The sequence below is a fragment of the Planococcus citri genome, chromosome 2 (assembly GCF_950023065.1).
Source record: "Planococcus citri chromosome 2, ihPlaCitr1.1, whole genome shotgun sequence".
Classification (NCBI taxonomy): domain Eukaryota; kingdom Metazoa; phylum Arthropoda; class Insecta; order Hemiptera; family Pseudococcidae; genus Planococcus; species Planococcus citri.
Genome location: NC_088678.1, coordinates 25,920,842 through 25,936,075, shown reverse-complemented (window position 1 = coordinate 25,936,075; position 15,234 = coordinate 25,920,842). Strand labels below are relative to the sequence as shown.

Here is a 15,234-nt window from a genome sequence, read left to right as displayed (position 1 = left end):
AATAGGTATCTAAATTGATAAAACGATTGTAAATTGAAATATTGATAAAATTTAAAATTAAATCAACACAGGAACCAAAACAATTTATACTTTCTATATGATTTACTTCACAACTACATTACCTACCATCATTACAGAACAAAAGAATTGTTTATTTAACCACGTTGCAAAGAGTAAAAATATTCTCACCTCCTGTATATTGAATTGTATTGTAAAAATAAGAAGAAATCGTTTTTTGTTCGTTCAATATGCCCAATTTACTCGCTGAAGAGTGTTTGGCAAATCATGTAGAAATATTCCACGTACTGTATTTCATATTTCATCGACCAGAATACCGGTACTTTTGATATATTTCGAGCAGTTACTTTGAACTTGTCGAAACCAATTAGTACTGGGAAAATTAACATAATTTGACGCAGCGACGCAACAGGCATACTCTGGTATGCTTGAATGAAAATACAAGTACAAGTACTACCTATAATGCAGATCAGCTGATGATCTGACCTAATGAGACCAAAGTATAATTACATAATCACAGTACCTACCTATACCTTTCGTTAACGATACTTTAACTCATCATTGGTACATTTTTTTTTTTTTGCATAGGCTATAGTTACGAGGCAATACCTAGGTATAAAAAAATACATTGAACTAATAAAACGTTAATTGAAATTTGATGTAAAAAACACCTCGGTAAACAGAGAGCAAAACGATATAAAAAGTAACACCATGTTGTCATGTTGTAATCCATTTAAACATACCTATCTAAAATAAGTTTGTACTCGTACGATACAATACCTACATCAGTCATTAGGTTATGAAATTTGTCACCATTTTTCTTGATTTAATTCCCACATGCGGGCAATTTCAATTTCTATAAAAATGGTTTTATTTTTACAGGGAGTCATGGCAGGCAGAATACTACGAAACTCATGTGCGATCATTCCTTGTATGTATTTAATTTTCTCACTCAAGTTCCTACTAGTCAACAGTCACGGTCGTCTGATAGAACCTCCTTCTAGAGCATCGATGTGGAGGTATGATAAATATAGTATTTTATGTATAAATGAACTCCAGAAATCATTTACAGCAGGTTCGTGAATTTTTAATGTTCGAATGTGTGATATTTTTATAGATACGGATTCAATACACCTCCGAATTTCAACGATCACGAATTGTTTTGCGGAGGTCTCACTAGGCAGTGGCAAGTGAATGGTGGTAAATGTGGAGTATGTGGTGATGCATGGGATGCTCCTCAGGTATATCTGAATTCTGATATCTTGGTTTTTTCATTTCGTAAAATTAAAAACTGTCATTTTAATTGTTCGTTTTGTCTATGCAGCCTCGTCCACACGAAGCTGGTGGTAAATATGGTCAAGGAGTGATCGTTCGGAAGTATAAGACCGGAGCTGTGTTCACAATTCGAGTAGAACTCACTGCCAATCACAAAGGGTTCTTCGAATTCAGATTATGTCCGAATAATGCCCCTAAAAGAGTGGTAACGCAGCAGTGTCTCGATAAATATGTACTCAGGAGATCCAAAATGCTGATTAAAGATGAAGAAAATTTCCACGAAACTAAGTAAGATGTTTTACAATCAATCTAGTGTAGGCTCATCATAAAATACAATATTTTTTTTAACAAAGAAAGGAATCCCTAAACAAATTTTTTTTAAACTGGATAAAAATTAAAAAAAAAAAAAACAAAAATACATCACCAGCCAAAACAGACGCTAAAGGGCATTTTTCAATTTTTGGAGAATTTTTGAAAATCTTTGGATCAAAAATGAGGAAAAAATCAAAATTTTATCAAATTGACCTACAAAACTGAACTTCGGGATATGCCCTATTTTCGACCCGCTGAATCGATTGGAAACAGTTTCGAACTGTTTTGAGCAGTTCTGGAGCCTCCAGCAGATTTTTGAAACTTGAAATTTCCCACCAAATGAAATTGGATAAACTGAATTCACTCAACACCTTAATTTCAACATGATGTATCGGCTAGAAATGGTTCCAAGTCATTTTGGAGCTTCCAGCGATTTTTTGGAAATTCCAGTTTTCCAAAAAAGTATCAAAAAATTAGTCCACATCTACATAAATACGTATGCTCGCGATTTGTGCTTATTTGTGACCCACTTGACCGATTACACACGATTTTTCCAAAATCGGTGTGTTCCAGTTCAAAACCATGTTTTCGTCCAGCGATTTTAGTTTCTGGAAAGTCGCTGGAGGCTCCAAAACGACTTGGAACCACCTCCAATCAGCTCTGCGTGATTGAAATTAGGGTTCAGAATGAATTTCGGTTTTTCAATTTCATTTGATGAAATTTTGTGGAAATTTCAAAAATCTTCTGGAGGCTCCAGAACTACTCAAAACGATTCGAAGTCGTTTCCAATCAATTTGGTAGGTTGAAAATAGGGTATGTCGCAAATTTTAGTTTTGTTGGTGAATTTGGTAAAATTTTGATTTTTGCTCATTTTTTTCATTTTTGGCCCAAATCTGATTTTCAAAAATTTGACAAAACAAAAGCCTCAATCAGTACATCTTATGCCCCACTTTTTTTTTTTAATATCAACCCACATTTTCCCAAAATTTCTACCCTAATCATATACTTTTTTCTGCGCAGATTTTACCCAGGCACCGAGAACAAAGTATACGAAATGAAATACATGTTACCTCCCGGTCTAACCTGCAGCCAATGCGTTCTGCAATGGCGTTACATCGCCGGTAACAACTGGGGAATGTGTCCAAATGGTACAGGAGCCATAGGCTGCGGTCAACAAGAAGAATTCCGCGCCTGTGCCGACGTATCAATACACGACTCTTCAGGGAGTACTGACGACAGGCCCTACCAAGACGAAACCACCAAAAAAACAAAAGAAGAAAAAGAAAAAGCCACAGAAGAATCGTCCACACCAAACGTCAACGACAACGAAATACCCGACGAAAAACTCGACGAACTTTCCAAAGAAAGAACGAAAACGAAAGCGGAAGCCGGAGAGTACTCTGTTTACTTGGCTTCAATCGTTGTTTTCTCTCTATTAGTCATATTGATGTTATTCGCCTTGCTTTACTTTTATTATTATCATGCCAACGAAACCGTGCAAAAATGGTTCTCCAAGGGTGGATCCGGTTTGCACGGGGCTAATTGTTGGAACACCATTAAAACCAATATTCGTTCGTGTAGTAAACACGATAAACAAAAACCAGATCAAAAAACGTGCTGCGATGAAGCTCAAAAAGATCCAATACCACCGCCTAGAACTAAGAAATTGTCTACAGGTTATAACGGTGTACCTGAAAATTTGGTTTAAATGTTTTTTTTTTTTTAATTTCTTGGTCACTGTTTCTTTAGGTGTTTTTTTTCTATGTTTTTTTTTTTCTTTGTTGTAAACATCTTGTAAATATTTTAATTTAAAAAATTTTTACGCGAGTATGCTTTATCAAACCAAAACCTATAAGTATTATGATTTGTATTTTTTCTCTTCTTACTAAGTAGGTAATTTTATTTCTCTTTTTTGTGATATTTATTTATGGATTTCTCCTGTATCTTTTTCTTTACTTTTTTCCCCTTTTGTATTTCGTATTTTATATAGTAGTTGAATATATTATTTTCGTTGCAGAAATTATTATTGATTGGAAAATAATCGAAGGAAATAACTCTTTGATCAAAGATTACCTTCTATTACGATATTTTAGACATGTTTTTTAAAACAATTTTATTTTTCGGAGTGTTCGACTGATTCAGAAAAAATGGTCCCTTAACAAAAATTTTGATTTCGTTTTTTGATCGGTCGGTCTAGGAAGTAAGATGGGAACATCTGTAGGTGAAATTCAAATGAATCAAGCGAATGGGATACGATTTGAACTTCACACAAACACGATAAACTTCATTAAAATATACATCATGCATCGTTAAAATATTTATATTATCAACAAATAAATACATCGCGTAAGTGTACGCCATTTTCAACATTTACCTCGTTCACTCTTCAACGAGACCAAAAAACTTACGATAAATATAAAAATAAGTACGGAATAGAAAAAAATGATAGTAATCTTCTTTGAAAAATAAAAAGTAAAAAAAAAATCTTTTAAGATAACGTGAAATGAGTTCATTTACTACCGAAAAGTGCTGCTTTGAAATCCGCGTTAGTCATGGGTTTCGTACCATTCGTAGGCTTGCTGTCTTCAAAGTCCATTTTATTGGAAGTAGGATTAACTTGCAGAGCTCGAGGTACGAATGAAAGCTGTGTTCTGCTTTTCCCTCGTCTTTTAAAAGAAAAAAAAAATGCCATGTTACTAATATGAACGGTCGAACTACAGATAACAAGCCAGTTTTTTCAATACTCACTGTCCAACTTCAGCTTTATCACCGGAACCTCCACCTAGAGCGATTTCTGAGATCGAAGGACCTCTTGAAGGAATCAATGAAGGGTTATTTTTCCTTTCTGGTGGATTACTGATGGCCACCGAGATGGTTTTGTCATCGATCACCATCCCATCGGTTTTAATTAAAGCGTGAGCTGCCGAAGTCTGAAATCACCAAAATGGACAAAATTCATTGGTATTGTACAAAAAACGAAGGAAACGATAGCAAAAAAAATGTGCAGTTTATAAAGTTGAATTAGCATTTCAAAAATCATTACCTCGTCTTCGAACTCGACGTAAGCCAATCCTTTGGAATGACCATTTCTGTATGTAACTAAACGTACTTCTTTCAAGGTACCATATTTTTCAAATACTTTTTCAACTCCTTCTTTATTCATCTCAAGTGGTAATCCTAGAAAAAGATAGAAAAAAAGTTGATAATTTGCACGACTTTTTGACCCACTAGTTACTATTTCAAATTATCCAATTACGTACCTTTTACGAATAATTTATTTTTCTCTAAACCGACGTTAAATCTCAATCCAGATTTACGAGTTTGTCGATTTGGATCACACTCCGATACAAACATTGGTCTTTCATTGACTGGAGTACGATCTTTCTTTATAGCGTTTTGAGCTTCTTGCTGTAAATACACAATTTTGTACATAGTATCAAATTATATCTTACCAAGATCCTATCATATCTTATCTTACCCTCTTAGAAAACACCATATATCCGAATCCTCTAGATCTCCCCTTAAAATCTCTAACTAATCTGAACTCTTCTATGGTACCAACCGCACCGAGGGCGTTTTTAACATCCTCTTCGGTAACGGTAAAATCTAAATTACTGATGAAGACAGTCCTGTCATCTTTAGTTGGATCGTGTTCAACAAAATTAGGACCAGAAGAAGTCTCCATCGCTGTTTCCAATTCTGCAAAAGAAAAGCCAACAAGTGTTAGTGAAGTTTCTTTACACATCTTCCTCGTACGTTTACGATGACTTACTTTTTTGCTTAGAAGCTGGCTCATCGCCTGAGGAGGTTGTGTTTGAAACTTTCACAGGTGATTTTTTGGTTACTGTGGTGGATGCTTTAGGAGCAGGTTTAGCGAATAGTTTATCATCGGTATTCGATTTCTTTTCTTTTTCAGATGGTTTCTTTTTTTCGGCCTTTTTCTCGATTTTTTCTTTAGCGATATTGTACTGTTTCATTCTGGAAAAAATTATTTTTTTAAAATTAACTATATTCTTTCTAGTTTCTGATAATCTATTTAATCAAGTTTTTACTTTTCATCGCAAATTTTCTGACAATTTAAAAACGAATCCAGTGAACCTTTCAGCGATTCGAATTCCAACCATAACGAGATCACATTTTTAGGATACTTGGCTGCAGATACCAAAGCGGTTAGGGCTCTTTCGCATAATTTTCTATAATGTTTCGCATCACCATATTGCCTACGCGCAACAATCGGCGGTTACAAATACACTATAAAATTCACAAACGCAATACCAAGTATTACAGTACTCTTGGCAAAGTGCATCATGTCCATCGAGCTACAAAATAATTACCATTCCATGTTTATGTACTTGACCCAGTACACTACGGAGTTTTTATGGCCGAGATTCAATATATCAGTCCATATTTTCCGGTATCGTTCCAGGTCTTTGGCGGTTTCAGCTTCGAATCTAGCCCATAGAAGGAGAATATCGCTTTCAGGATCACCTTCTGCACCGTAATCTGTATTTAAAAAAATGTAGACGATGAAATAGCGGTGAATATTTGAAAATTAATATGTATAAGTAAATATTTACATTCTGCGAGATTTTCAGATGACATGTTTAAAACTGCTCGTATTTCTTCGATCGTATTGTTCCACAGTTTTGCATCATCTCCAGGAATTGAATTCAAATATCTCATCAGGTAATAAATATACGACAGCCAAAGTAATCTGTAATCTTGTGGACTAGGAAATACGTTCTTCAAACTCTTATTCAAAACTTCTGCAACATGAAAAATTATTCGAATAAATAACAACATTGTTTAAATAATATTTCGTAGCTGATTTTCAACTAACCGGTGATTTCAGTCTTCTCTCTATTACTTCTTTCTAACTCGATCATGTACTGTCTCCAGAACGCCGATTCAAAAGGACAATTTCTCACCGCTCTATGACAAGTGGACAGAATATCTTCGGGTATTTTAACATCGTTAGACAAATATTGGATATAATCCGACCAGAAAACAGCATTTAGAGGATTATCGGTAAGAGCTCTTTCGTATAAACATCTCACTCTAAATGGATCATTGCCTCCTTCAACTGGATTCTTTTCATATTCCAAGTATTTCTGATAAATAGGCAATGTTGCTTCTGCTTCACTGCACAGCTAAAGGGAAAAAAATACTCAAATTTATATCCAAAAGAACAAAAAAAAAGACCATTCAAAGATAAATAGATTTTTACCAAGCTCTCTTCGAAAGTATATATTCTACTTAGTTTTTCCAACGCTTGTTTATAAGCACTTTCCAACGATTCCATATCAAATAGATTTCCAGCTTCTTCTTTATCGATCCAAGCTTTTAATTCTTGGTAAGTACATTCCATATCCATTAAAGGGATGCAAAGCTGTCGACGTAATAACTCAGCTATTCGTCTTTTCTGCGTGATAATAGCTTCAGCCTCTTCATCCGAAGGATCGGGTTTCTACAAACAACCGAAATGTAACAAATGCAGCAAACATAATCACAACTGAATGAAAACAAAACTTACTTTGAGCGACTGTAAGACAAAAGTTTCCACTTCACGATACACTTCCCATAGCATTTTGGCTTTAGAAACATGTAATCCGGATATGTTGAGAGCACGTTCCATAACACTACGAGCATTTTCTATTGACAAAGCACCGGTACTGAATTGAGCGTATTCTAACCAAATATCAACAGCTGAACGAAAAAAAAAATAAAATGATTAGTAATTCATTAGTAGGTACTTGTAAGTTGTATCCAACTCCTCTTTTTCGAACAGATAACTCATAAGAAAAGTAAAGAGTGAAACTAACAAACGTAATCCTTCAGAGCTCTTTCGAATAACTGAACAACATGTTGTTTTTCTTCTTCAGTGGTAGCTATATTTTTCTCATCTTCAATCCACGCCAACCACATATCTACGGTAAAAAACATAAAACCATGATGATGACAAATTCAACCAAAGGTTGTTTCAGAATCACGCTGCATTACCAGGAGTAAGCGGATACTGTTCATTGAAATCTTCACGAGCTTTTCTCAAGTCATCAAGTTCTCCCAATGATTTCAATACTTCGATCAACTCGATGTACGCGTAATAATCTGAACTGTCTTTGGCAATCTGTCGAATACAAAAACACATCAGCGTAATGTTCATATGGAAAATATCCTCGCAATAGACTAACAAAGTACGTTACCTTTTCTTGAAGCCTAGCTTTCTTCTCTTTCCATTCATTCAATTGAGCTTCGTCGTCTTCGGAATCAACTTCATCAGATCCGGCGATACTTTCATCGGAGGCTAAGTCATCATCGTTATCGCCATCTAAATCCATCTTACCATTCTGATTATCCGCCATTAGGAAATTATTTTCACTGATATGACGTTATTTTCTCTAATCCAAATAGAAAATAGTCAAAAAGTGACAAAATTTCGCAAAAAGCAACAATTGCAACAAACTGAAAAACAGAGAACAGCAGAAAGAAGGTTTACAGTGGCGGGGGAGGGGACGAGAAAAGATCAAACGCATGCGTCATGTTATATTCACCGGATTTCGTCCTGTTTATCGTGTTTTTTTTCAGCTGAATGAAAATTTTTTCGAAAGATCTGAACTACATAGTTTTGAATTTTGAATTTGAAACTGAGTAATGAACGAAGCAAATTGGAAGCAAACAAAAGTCAATTCAGTCATCAAGTTGACACAAATATACTACGTTTATCTGAATACCAATACTGAATATAGTGCTTAGAGCAAATATTTTCACTGAACGTAGCTGAATGAAGTAAAATAATCAGGACCAGCGAATAATTTTCAGTCGTATCAGAAAACGACCGACAGATTGAAAAAGCTGACTCCATTTAGGTGATGATTAAATCATGTTTTGTTTGAAACAAATGAATCTCGTATTAAAAAACTATAATATTTATTGATATAAAAGACAAAATTAAGGATAATTACAACAACTCATCTTCACATCTAACATATTCTCCAATATCACTCTGATTGAAACAAATAACTGTCAGAGGATCAGCATTTTTACAATCAGCTGTACTTTTAGCGGTAACTCCAAAGCCCTGAAACAATTGCAATACGAGTAATGAATTTCGTTTCACGAGAAAATACTCCGATCATTCAACGAAGTTGAATTCTTTTCTTACCAATGGAACATCGTTCATATTATAAACAATTACACCTTGATACTGCGGCGTACTTTCAGTAATTTTTCCCAAACCAGACTTCAGAACGTTATGGCCATATAAAACTTGCTGTTCGGCGCTAGGTTTTACCCAAATTTTATACTGAAACATACAGTAGGATGAGTACGGTGAATGGTGAATTGTGCATAGATCTACGACTAATAACACGAAATATACCTGAGCATAAGGAGCTATATAATGCAAAGAGGTTATGTGTAATCTAAATTTTCCAGATTTCGTAAATTTACCGAAGCATACGCCAACACTAATTAATTTATCAGGATTTACATTGGAGGCTTGCTTGAGAATGCTTTCAGAAACATAGTAAACCCTGTTCCGTAACTCTCTGAAGCAGTATGCTCCATCGGGTCGTTCGAGGAGATGAGTCGTATTACCACCGATACTGAAAAATATAATAAAATAATGCATTACATTAGAGCTTTCATAACGACCTGCAAAATTCATCAACGATGTAAAATGAAGCTATCACTTGTTAAACTGAAACACTACTTACTATTTTGCTAATTTTTCAAGCAGTATTCTAGTATGATCTTCGGAAAGCTGTCTCATGTTTAAAAATTGATATAAATTCTCCAATTATGATCATTTAAAGCACGTGCATAAAAATTTTCGATCAATTTCGTGTTGTGATGAAAAAATGAATGAATGATAACGATTTGTGGACCAGACGCAGTGATTTTAACGACGAGCACGCTGATAAGTTTTTGACTTCGAACGCATTCAACTCCGCTCGTATTTATAAAGAAAAAACGTACTCTCTCGTTCCGCGAGGCGTATTTTCATCGAATTTTACTTAATTTACGCGTAATTTAGCACATTCCTACTTAAGTGTTTGTATAGTCGGTGGACACAAATTATTATTATCTCTCAAACGATAAATTAAATCGCGTTTGAGTCATCGTACGAGGTTAAATTAATGCTAATGCGCGTTTATTTACAGAATTACGCTCAATAACAGTTCAACTCGCGATTGGAATGGCCGATGGAGATAAGCTGAACGTCGACAGTATAATATCCCGGTTGCTGGAAGGTGAGTTCACTTCGTTCTCATACCCCTAAAATATCGCCAATTTCTATGAGATAACGCGATTAAATCATTCTATTCGTGTTACAGTACGTGGAGCACGTCCTGGAAAATCCGTACAATTAGCCGAACATGAAATCCGCAGCCTGTGTATTAAATCCAGAGAGATGTTCTTATCACAACCCATATTACTCGAACTGGAAGCTCCACTGAAAATATGCGGTAAATTCGCATCACTATTGCGATATTCCAACTCTCAAAACAGCCCTTCAAACATTGCTTTAAATTCCAGGTGATATCCACGGCCAGTATTATGACCTGCTACGGTTGTTCGAATACGGTGAATTCCCTCCAGCTTCGAATTATCTGTTCCTCGGAGACTACGTCGATCGAGGGAAACAATCTTTGGAAACTATATGCTTACTATTAGCGTATAAAATCAAATTCCCAGAAAACTTTTTCTTATTACGTGGTAATCACGAATGCGCCAGTATTAATCGTATTTATGGATTTTACGATGAGTGTACGTATCGTATTCGCATTCGTCAAGTTTCGTTTTCTATCAATCGATGATTTATATTGTTTATGCTGAAATTATAGGTAAAAGACGTTACAATATCAAATTATGGAAAACATTCACCGATTGTTTTAATTGTCTACCTGTTGCTGCGATCGTCGATGAAAAGATATTCTGCTGTCATGGAGGGTTGAGTCCAGATTTACAAAGTATGGAAAACATAAGACGTATCATGCGACCCACAGATGTACCTGATCAAGGTCTATTATGCGATTTACTGTGGTCCGATCCGGATAAAGTAAATATCCCTCATACTCATCACCTCCTTTCGTTGTACATTTACTTAATCCTGAATATTTTTCTCTTTTCAGGAAATTACACGATGGGGTGAAAACGATCGAGGAGTGTCGTACACATTTGGTACGGAAATCGTGCACAAATTTCTGCAAAAGAATGATTTCGATTTGATCTGCCGCGCTCACCAGGTTGTTGAAGACGGTTACGAATTTTTTTCAAAAAGGCAACTCGTTACTTTATTTTCGGCTCCGAATTACTGCGGTGAATTCGATAACGCCGGAGCTATGATGTCGGTCGATGAAACGTTAATGTGTTCTTTCCAAATCCTAAAAGTAATTATTTTTCTACTTAGTATTTACTCTTAAATTATTTTCAAATGGTATTTTAACTCTATAAAATCGTTGAAAAATATTTCCAGCCTGCAGATAAGAAAAAATTTGTGTTACCAATGCGACAACAAAGTTCCGGAGGATCGGATACTGACAAAAAAGGACAAAATAAAAAGAACAAGAAACCACAATAAGAAAAATTTCCTTATATTAACGATGCTTTTTACCATATTTAACGTATTATTAGTCTAGTTCGCTCCCCTACCCTTTCCCCTTTTCCACGTTAGAGAGAATTTACCACAATATGTATTTTTATTCGAAGAGTGAATTGTTTTTTTTCTCTGTTGTTTTATATACGAGATTTATTATGTTTTCGGCAACTTCCTTTTCGATGTTCCTCGTGATTGTGTACTTCGTCTGTATCATGGAAATTTCAATCTAGTCAAAAGACGACAACGAATTTTTTCTTGTATTTTTCAAAATATTGAAACATAGCGAATAATAAGTGTGTGAGGCAATATGTTTTTTTTTTTCTCGGCTGTGTATATATGAAGCTTTTTTTACTGTACTGTGTACGTTCATCTATCTTCCTAAACGATAATCATATAATTATTAAGCAACCGCTTTATCGCTTTCTACCAATTTTGTACGCTTTAGTAATTAATCTCTACTGTACATTGCATTTTAGCATGTGTGATCTAAGCTTTAATCCAGATTATCAATCATTATAACGAACTTCATTATATAATATATATAATATGTATAAGTGAATGGCCAATTTACAGCCGCAGCTTGTGTGTGAATTTAATCGCATAAAACGATGCATTTTTTTCCTACTGTTTAGAGTAGTACCTATCTAACGAATTTGTTTTGTTTTTTTCTAAATGAATTTTTCCGCTCTTTCAAATCGGGATGTTGTAATTCCGAGCTTTTTATTGACACGTGCATTTGCAAGCACGTGTTTTTTTTCTCATGTGTGTGTCTCATCTGTATACTGTGTAGTATGTAAAATGGGCGATTGTAATTTACTTTCTACTTCATTCCTTGATTGTGAATATTATCTACGTATGTGTTAAGATGTATTGTATCGATACTGATGATCGCAATTTCATAAATTATTTAAACAAAAAATTGAAAACACCTATATTTTTAAGCACTTTTTTTGTAGACAGTTTTAGTCCAATATATGGAGTAATATTTAAATTCGTTTTTTTCATTTCATTTTTTTTTTTTTTTTTTTTTTTTTTTGGCATATGAGTATATTAACTTAATATTAGAATAATTTTACCACGGATACTCTCAATTTTAAATGTGAAAAGTGTATGTACCTATGTAGAGTTATAGTATTAGACCCATACATTGTTCAAGTCCATAGAGTTTGGGAGAGTCGTTCGTATTCATTTTAATCTATTTCGGTGTTTTTGAGTCACTTAATGGAATCTACGTATATTCCTCATTTTCATAATCTTTGCTATCAATTGATGATAATTTTAAATTGCAACCATATCGAGGATGCTGAGTAACCTGTTCACGGTAACAATATTATCAATTATTTATCCGTTAAACTGATAATTAGCCATTGTAATTCTGAAAATCAACAAGTGTAGTCATTTTTACTGCAGAACTAAATGAGCAATATGATTTCGTTCATCTACGTATCATCTATTGTCGTTTTCATGAGAATATTGATTATATAGCTGATCAAACCAACAGATAGGTACTGATTATTTAAACTAAACTTTAGCAATAGCTGATCCTGTCTGTTAAAATTTTGATCAAAACTTCAATGCTTTGAATGATTTTTTCAACTGCTCGTGGTAATTGCGTAGTCAGGCCTTTGTTTCAAAGAGCAATTCCTTTCGGGATCTCTAAATCTTTCTCATTTGATCAATCGATAATTTTCCGAGAATTTTTGTTTGTTCGAAGAAAATGTTGATATCTTTCTTGGTTGGGTAGATGATGAATTTATTCATCAACAACTAAGTGGGATGAAAAAAAAAACCAGCGGGGTTGAAAGTTGATTCTGTTACTGACAGATGCAGAAAGTTTCATTGGATGAGTAGAATTGTGCGTAACGTTGAAATAATGTATGTACATACATACCTAGTCCTAATACCTAACTATTTATACTCATCATTCTGAATTTAAAAGATGAAGAATGAGCCAAACTAAGCAGCGTATTTTTAAAATAGTTTTTTTTTTTATTTTTTTATTTTTTCAAAGTGAGTTAGTAAAAATTAAAGTATGTATTTGCTTACTTACGTAATTATTTATGTATTATTTTTAACACATAGGTATGTACCTATACTAGTACCTATTTAGATAGAGTGCTGGTATGTCAAATCAAGCAAGGGAACCTCTCCAAATATCCGCCTTCTATTTGAATGGAACTGCGATTTTTGAAAAGAGCAAGATTTGAAACCCCCATAACCCAAATTTTAGCTGCTCAATTTGATTTTTCTATTTTTGGCGAATTTTTTAAAATTCAAAATTGACTACTTTTCGAATTTTTGATGATTCACTTTTTTTTATTTTATTGCATAGGTACTATAATTTGATAAGAATACCGGTCATGGAAATTACTCTTGTAACTAATACATATTAACTCCCTTGAACCAAAATCCCCAGTTTTGAGCCATTCTGGAGCCTCCAGCGAGATTTTCGATTCCTCTAGAAGGCATGTAAATCAATTTGGACAGCTAAAAAATATGATTTGTGGGCTATTTTCGACCTGTTCAAAGGAAAGGATTTATCCACATTTCAAGTGATTTCCAGAAAAACACGCCAAATGCGTTTTTTGAGCACAATATTTTACAAGAAAAAAATTCAAAAAAATCAAAAATTTTCTGTTTGTCGGAAAATGTTTGGAAATTTGCACGAATTGCTGTATCGTATGTAAAACAAACCCCCTTGTTTCCAAATTTCGCCTCGTCAAGCTATTCTGGAACCTCCAGCGTGATTTTATAAATTTCTCTAAAAATGAAATTTTTAAATTTCTCCAGAAGGTAAGGAAATTACTTTGGACAGCTAAAGACCGGTTTAAAAAATTTATCTACATTTGAGCCGCATTTCCAGTTAGATTTTTTGGATCAACAATATTATTTTTAATTTTTTTTTTTTTTTCTAAAGTATAAATCGCTAATGGTCAAATTTAAATTTTCTAAAATTGATCAAAAAATCGGAAAATCTTTTTAGGCAGTTGAAATTTTGGTTACAGGAGTTTTAGACCAAGCTCTTTCTAAAAATAATAAAGTCCTCTTTAAATTGGAGGTGAACATATCTAAAATTTGCTTACTGGAGAAAATTTTACTTTTTTGGAGGCTCCGAATAGGGTTGAAAATATTTCCAATCAATTCCAGAAGAGGGGAGGAGAGAACAGAGGAAGTTTTAAGTACATATAATTTGTTGCAAAACTTGACGATTTTTAATTTTAAAAATAAATTTGAGATTTTCAACTTGTAAAATTTTTTTTTTCTTACAGCTGTCACCTTGGATTTGCGATTCACTTACCCCAATATGGATTTGGAATATCGAACTTATCTTTTGGGCCATTACCCACTACAGATACAGCCTGGAAGTGCAATCTGGCAACGTTGCGCATCTAGTCCGGCTTTATCAATTGTTCTTATGCAGTTATCGATGCGTAACGTTGAAATTCGGATTTTTCTCGGAACTGAAGGGGTTTAGGAAAATTTTTGTCAGAACATAAATTGAAGAGGATGAAATTTCCTATCGATTGGTATATTTTTCTTCGAGTTTCGTACAGAAATGGCGATTTTTTAAACATTTTTATGGACAGATTTTTCAAAATGCCAACTTTAAATTGAAATTACGCAAAATTTTCAGTGGACACATAGGTACTTTAATATACCAAAATGTTCAGAATTTCATCCCCTTTCAAATGGTTTTTTACCGAAAGCGCTAGCATTTACCGTTCAAAAGTTTCTAAAGCTCAAAGCTTTGAACTTTCACAACTTTTGATCGAAAAGCGCTAGAGCTCTGGGGAAAAAACGAGGTTGTAGAGGAGAAAGAGTAGATCATTTTTCATGTTTCAAACACCTATGTGCTCGATCAAATTTTCGATTTATTAAAGTTCAAAGTTTCAAGGTTGAAATTTTTTTACATTTAAATTAAAATAAATCAAAATTTTGATCGAGCACATAGGTGTTTGAAGAATGAAAAATGATCTACTTTCTTTCCTCTACAAACTGGTTTTTAATTCAAATCTGTAGCATTAACC

General features: G+C 34.1%; 4 protein-coding genes across 4 annotated transcripts in view; 2 read left to right on the top strand and 2 right to left on the bottom strand.

Annotated features, from left to right (window-relative positions):
* The window catches only part of LOC135835193 (uncharacterized), a 75,539-nt gene extending 71,914 nt beyond the window's left edge, over positions 1-3,625 (top strand). Inside the window, exons 3-6 of the mRNA XM_065349355.1 lie at positions 901-1,037; positions 1,136-1,259; positions 1,343-1,581; positions 2,626-3,625. Of these exons, the coding sequence (XP_065205427.1) occupies positions 907-1,037; positions 1,136-1,259; positions 1,343-1,581; positions 2,626-3,313 (1,182 nt within the window). The 5' untranslated portion in view covers positions 901-906 and the 3' untranslated portion in view covers positions 3,314-3,625. The remainder of the gene's footprint in view (positions 1-900; positions 1,038-1,135; positions 1,260-1,342; positions 1,582-2,625) is intronic.
* A 284-nt stretch (positions 3,626-3,909) lies between these two features.
* Rnp4F (RNA-binding protein 4F) lies at positions 3,910-8,101 on the bottom strand. Its single transcript, XM_065349354.1, has 15 exons — positions 7,809-8,101; positions 7,606-7,732; positions 7,428-7,532; positions 7,139-7,311; positions 6,833-7,072; positions 6,446-6,755; positions 6,183-6,371; positions 5,940-6,108; positions 5,658-5,825; positions 5,378-5,583; positions 5,084-5,304; positions 4,866-5,013; positions 4,649-4,782; positions 4,354-4,535; positions 3,910-4,271 (listed from the first exon to the last, which is right to left on the bottom strand). Exons 1-15 carry the CDS (start codon positions 7,965-7,967, stop codon positions 4,115-4,117), a joined length of 2,688 nt encoding a protein of 895 aa, XP_065205426.1. The 5' UTR covers positions 7,968-8,101; the 3' UTR covers positions 3,910-4,114.
* A 414-nt stretch (positions 8,102-8,515) lies between these two features.
* Positions 8,516-9,515, bottom strand: LOC135835197 (60S ribosome subunit biogenesis protein NIP7 homolog). The gene is made up of 4 exons (XM_065349359.1): positions 9,321-9,515; positions 8,984-9,209; positions 8,768-8,908; positions 8,516-8,683 (listed from the first exon to the last, which is right to left on the bottom strand). The coding sequence occupies exons 1-4, from the start codon at positions 9,374-9,376 to the stop codon at positions 8,564-8,566; spliced, it is 543 nt and encodes a 180-aa protein (XP_065205431.1). The 5' UTR covers positions 9,377-9,515; the 3' UTR covers positions 8,516-8,563.
* Positions 9,516-9,624: 109 nt separating this feature from the next.
* On the top strand, positions 9,625-12,197 carry LOC135835194 (serine/threonine-protein phosphatase alpha-2 isoform-like). Its single transcript, XM_065349356.1, has 6 exons — positions 9,625-9,857; positions 9,942-10,073; positions 10,144-10,374; positions 10,452-10,666; positions 10,740-10,997; positions 11,084-12,197. Exons 1-6 carry the CDS (start codon positions 9,803-9,805, stop codon positions 11,186-11,188), a joined length of 996 nt encoding a protein of 331 aa, XP_065205428.1. The 5' UTR covers positions 9,625-9,802; the 3' UTR covers positions 11,189-12,197.
* Positions 12,198-15,234: the final 3,037 nt, after the last annotated feature.

What these genes read in the sequence shown, in the direction of transcription:
- LOC135835194 (XM_065349356.1), top strand. Translation starts at nt 9,803, where the DNA reads ATGGCCGATGGAGATAAGCTGAACGTCGACAGTATAATATCCCGGTTG. An exon ending in TTATGGATTTTACGATGAGT is followed by an intron (nt 10,375 to 10,451) that starts GTACGTATCGTA and finishes CTGAAATTATAG; the next exon opens with GTAAAAGACGTTACAATATC. An exon ending in TGTGGTCCGATCCGGATAAA is followed by an intron (nt 10,667 to 10,739) that starts GTAAATATCCCT and finishes TTCTCTTTTCAG; the next exon opens with GAAATTACACGATGGGGTGA.
- Rnp4F (XM_065349354.1), bottom strand. Translation starts at nt 7,967, where the DNA reads ATGGCGGATAATCAGAATGGTAAGATGGATTTAGATGGCGATAACGAT. An exon ending in TTGTCTTACAGTCGCTCAAA is followed by an intron (nt 7,073 to 7,138) that starts GTAAGTTTTGTT and finishes GGTTGTTTGTAG; the next exon opens with AAACCCGATCCTTCGGATGA. An exon ending in ACGTCGAGTTCGAAGACGAG is followed by an intron (nt 4,536 to 4,648) that starts GTAATGATTTTT and finishes TGGTGATTTCAG; the next exon opens with ACTTCGGCAGCTCACGCTTT.
- LOC135835197 (XM_065349359.1), bottom strand. Translation starts at nt 9,376, where the DNA reads ATGAGACAGCTTTCCGAAGATCATACTAGAATACTGCTTGAAAAATTA. An exon ending in CTTGAAAAATTAGCAAAATA is followed by an intron (nt 9,210 to 9,320) that starts GTAAGTAGTGTT and finishes TATATTTTTCAG; the next exon opens with TATCGGTGGTAATACGACTC. An exon ending in ATATGAACGATGTTCCATTG is followed by an intron (nt 8,684 to 8,767) that starts GTAAGAAAAGAA and finishes CAATTGTTTCAG; the next exon opens with GGCTTTGGAGTTACCGCTAA.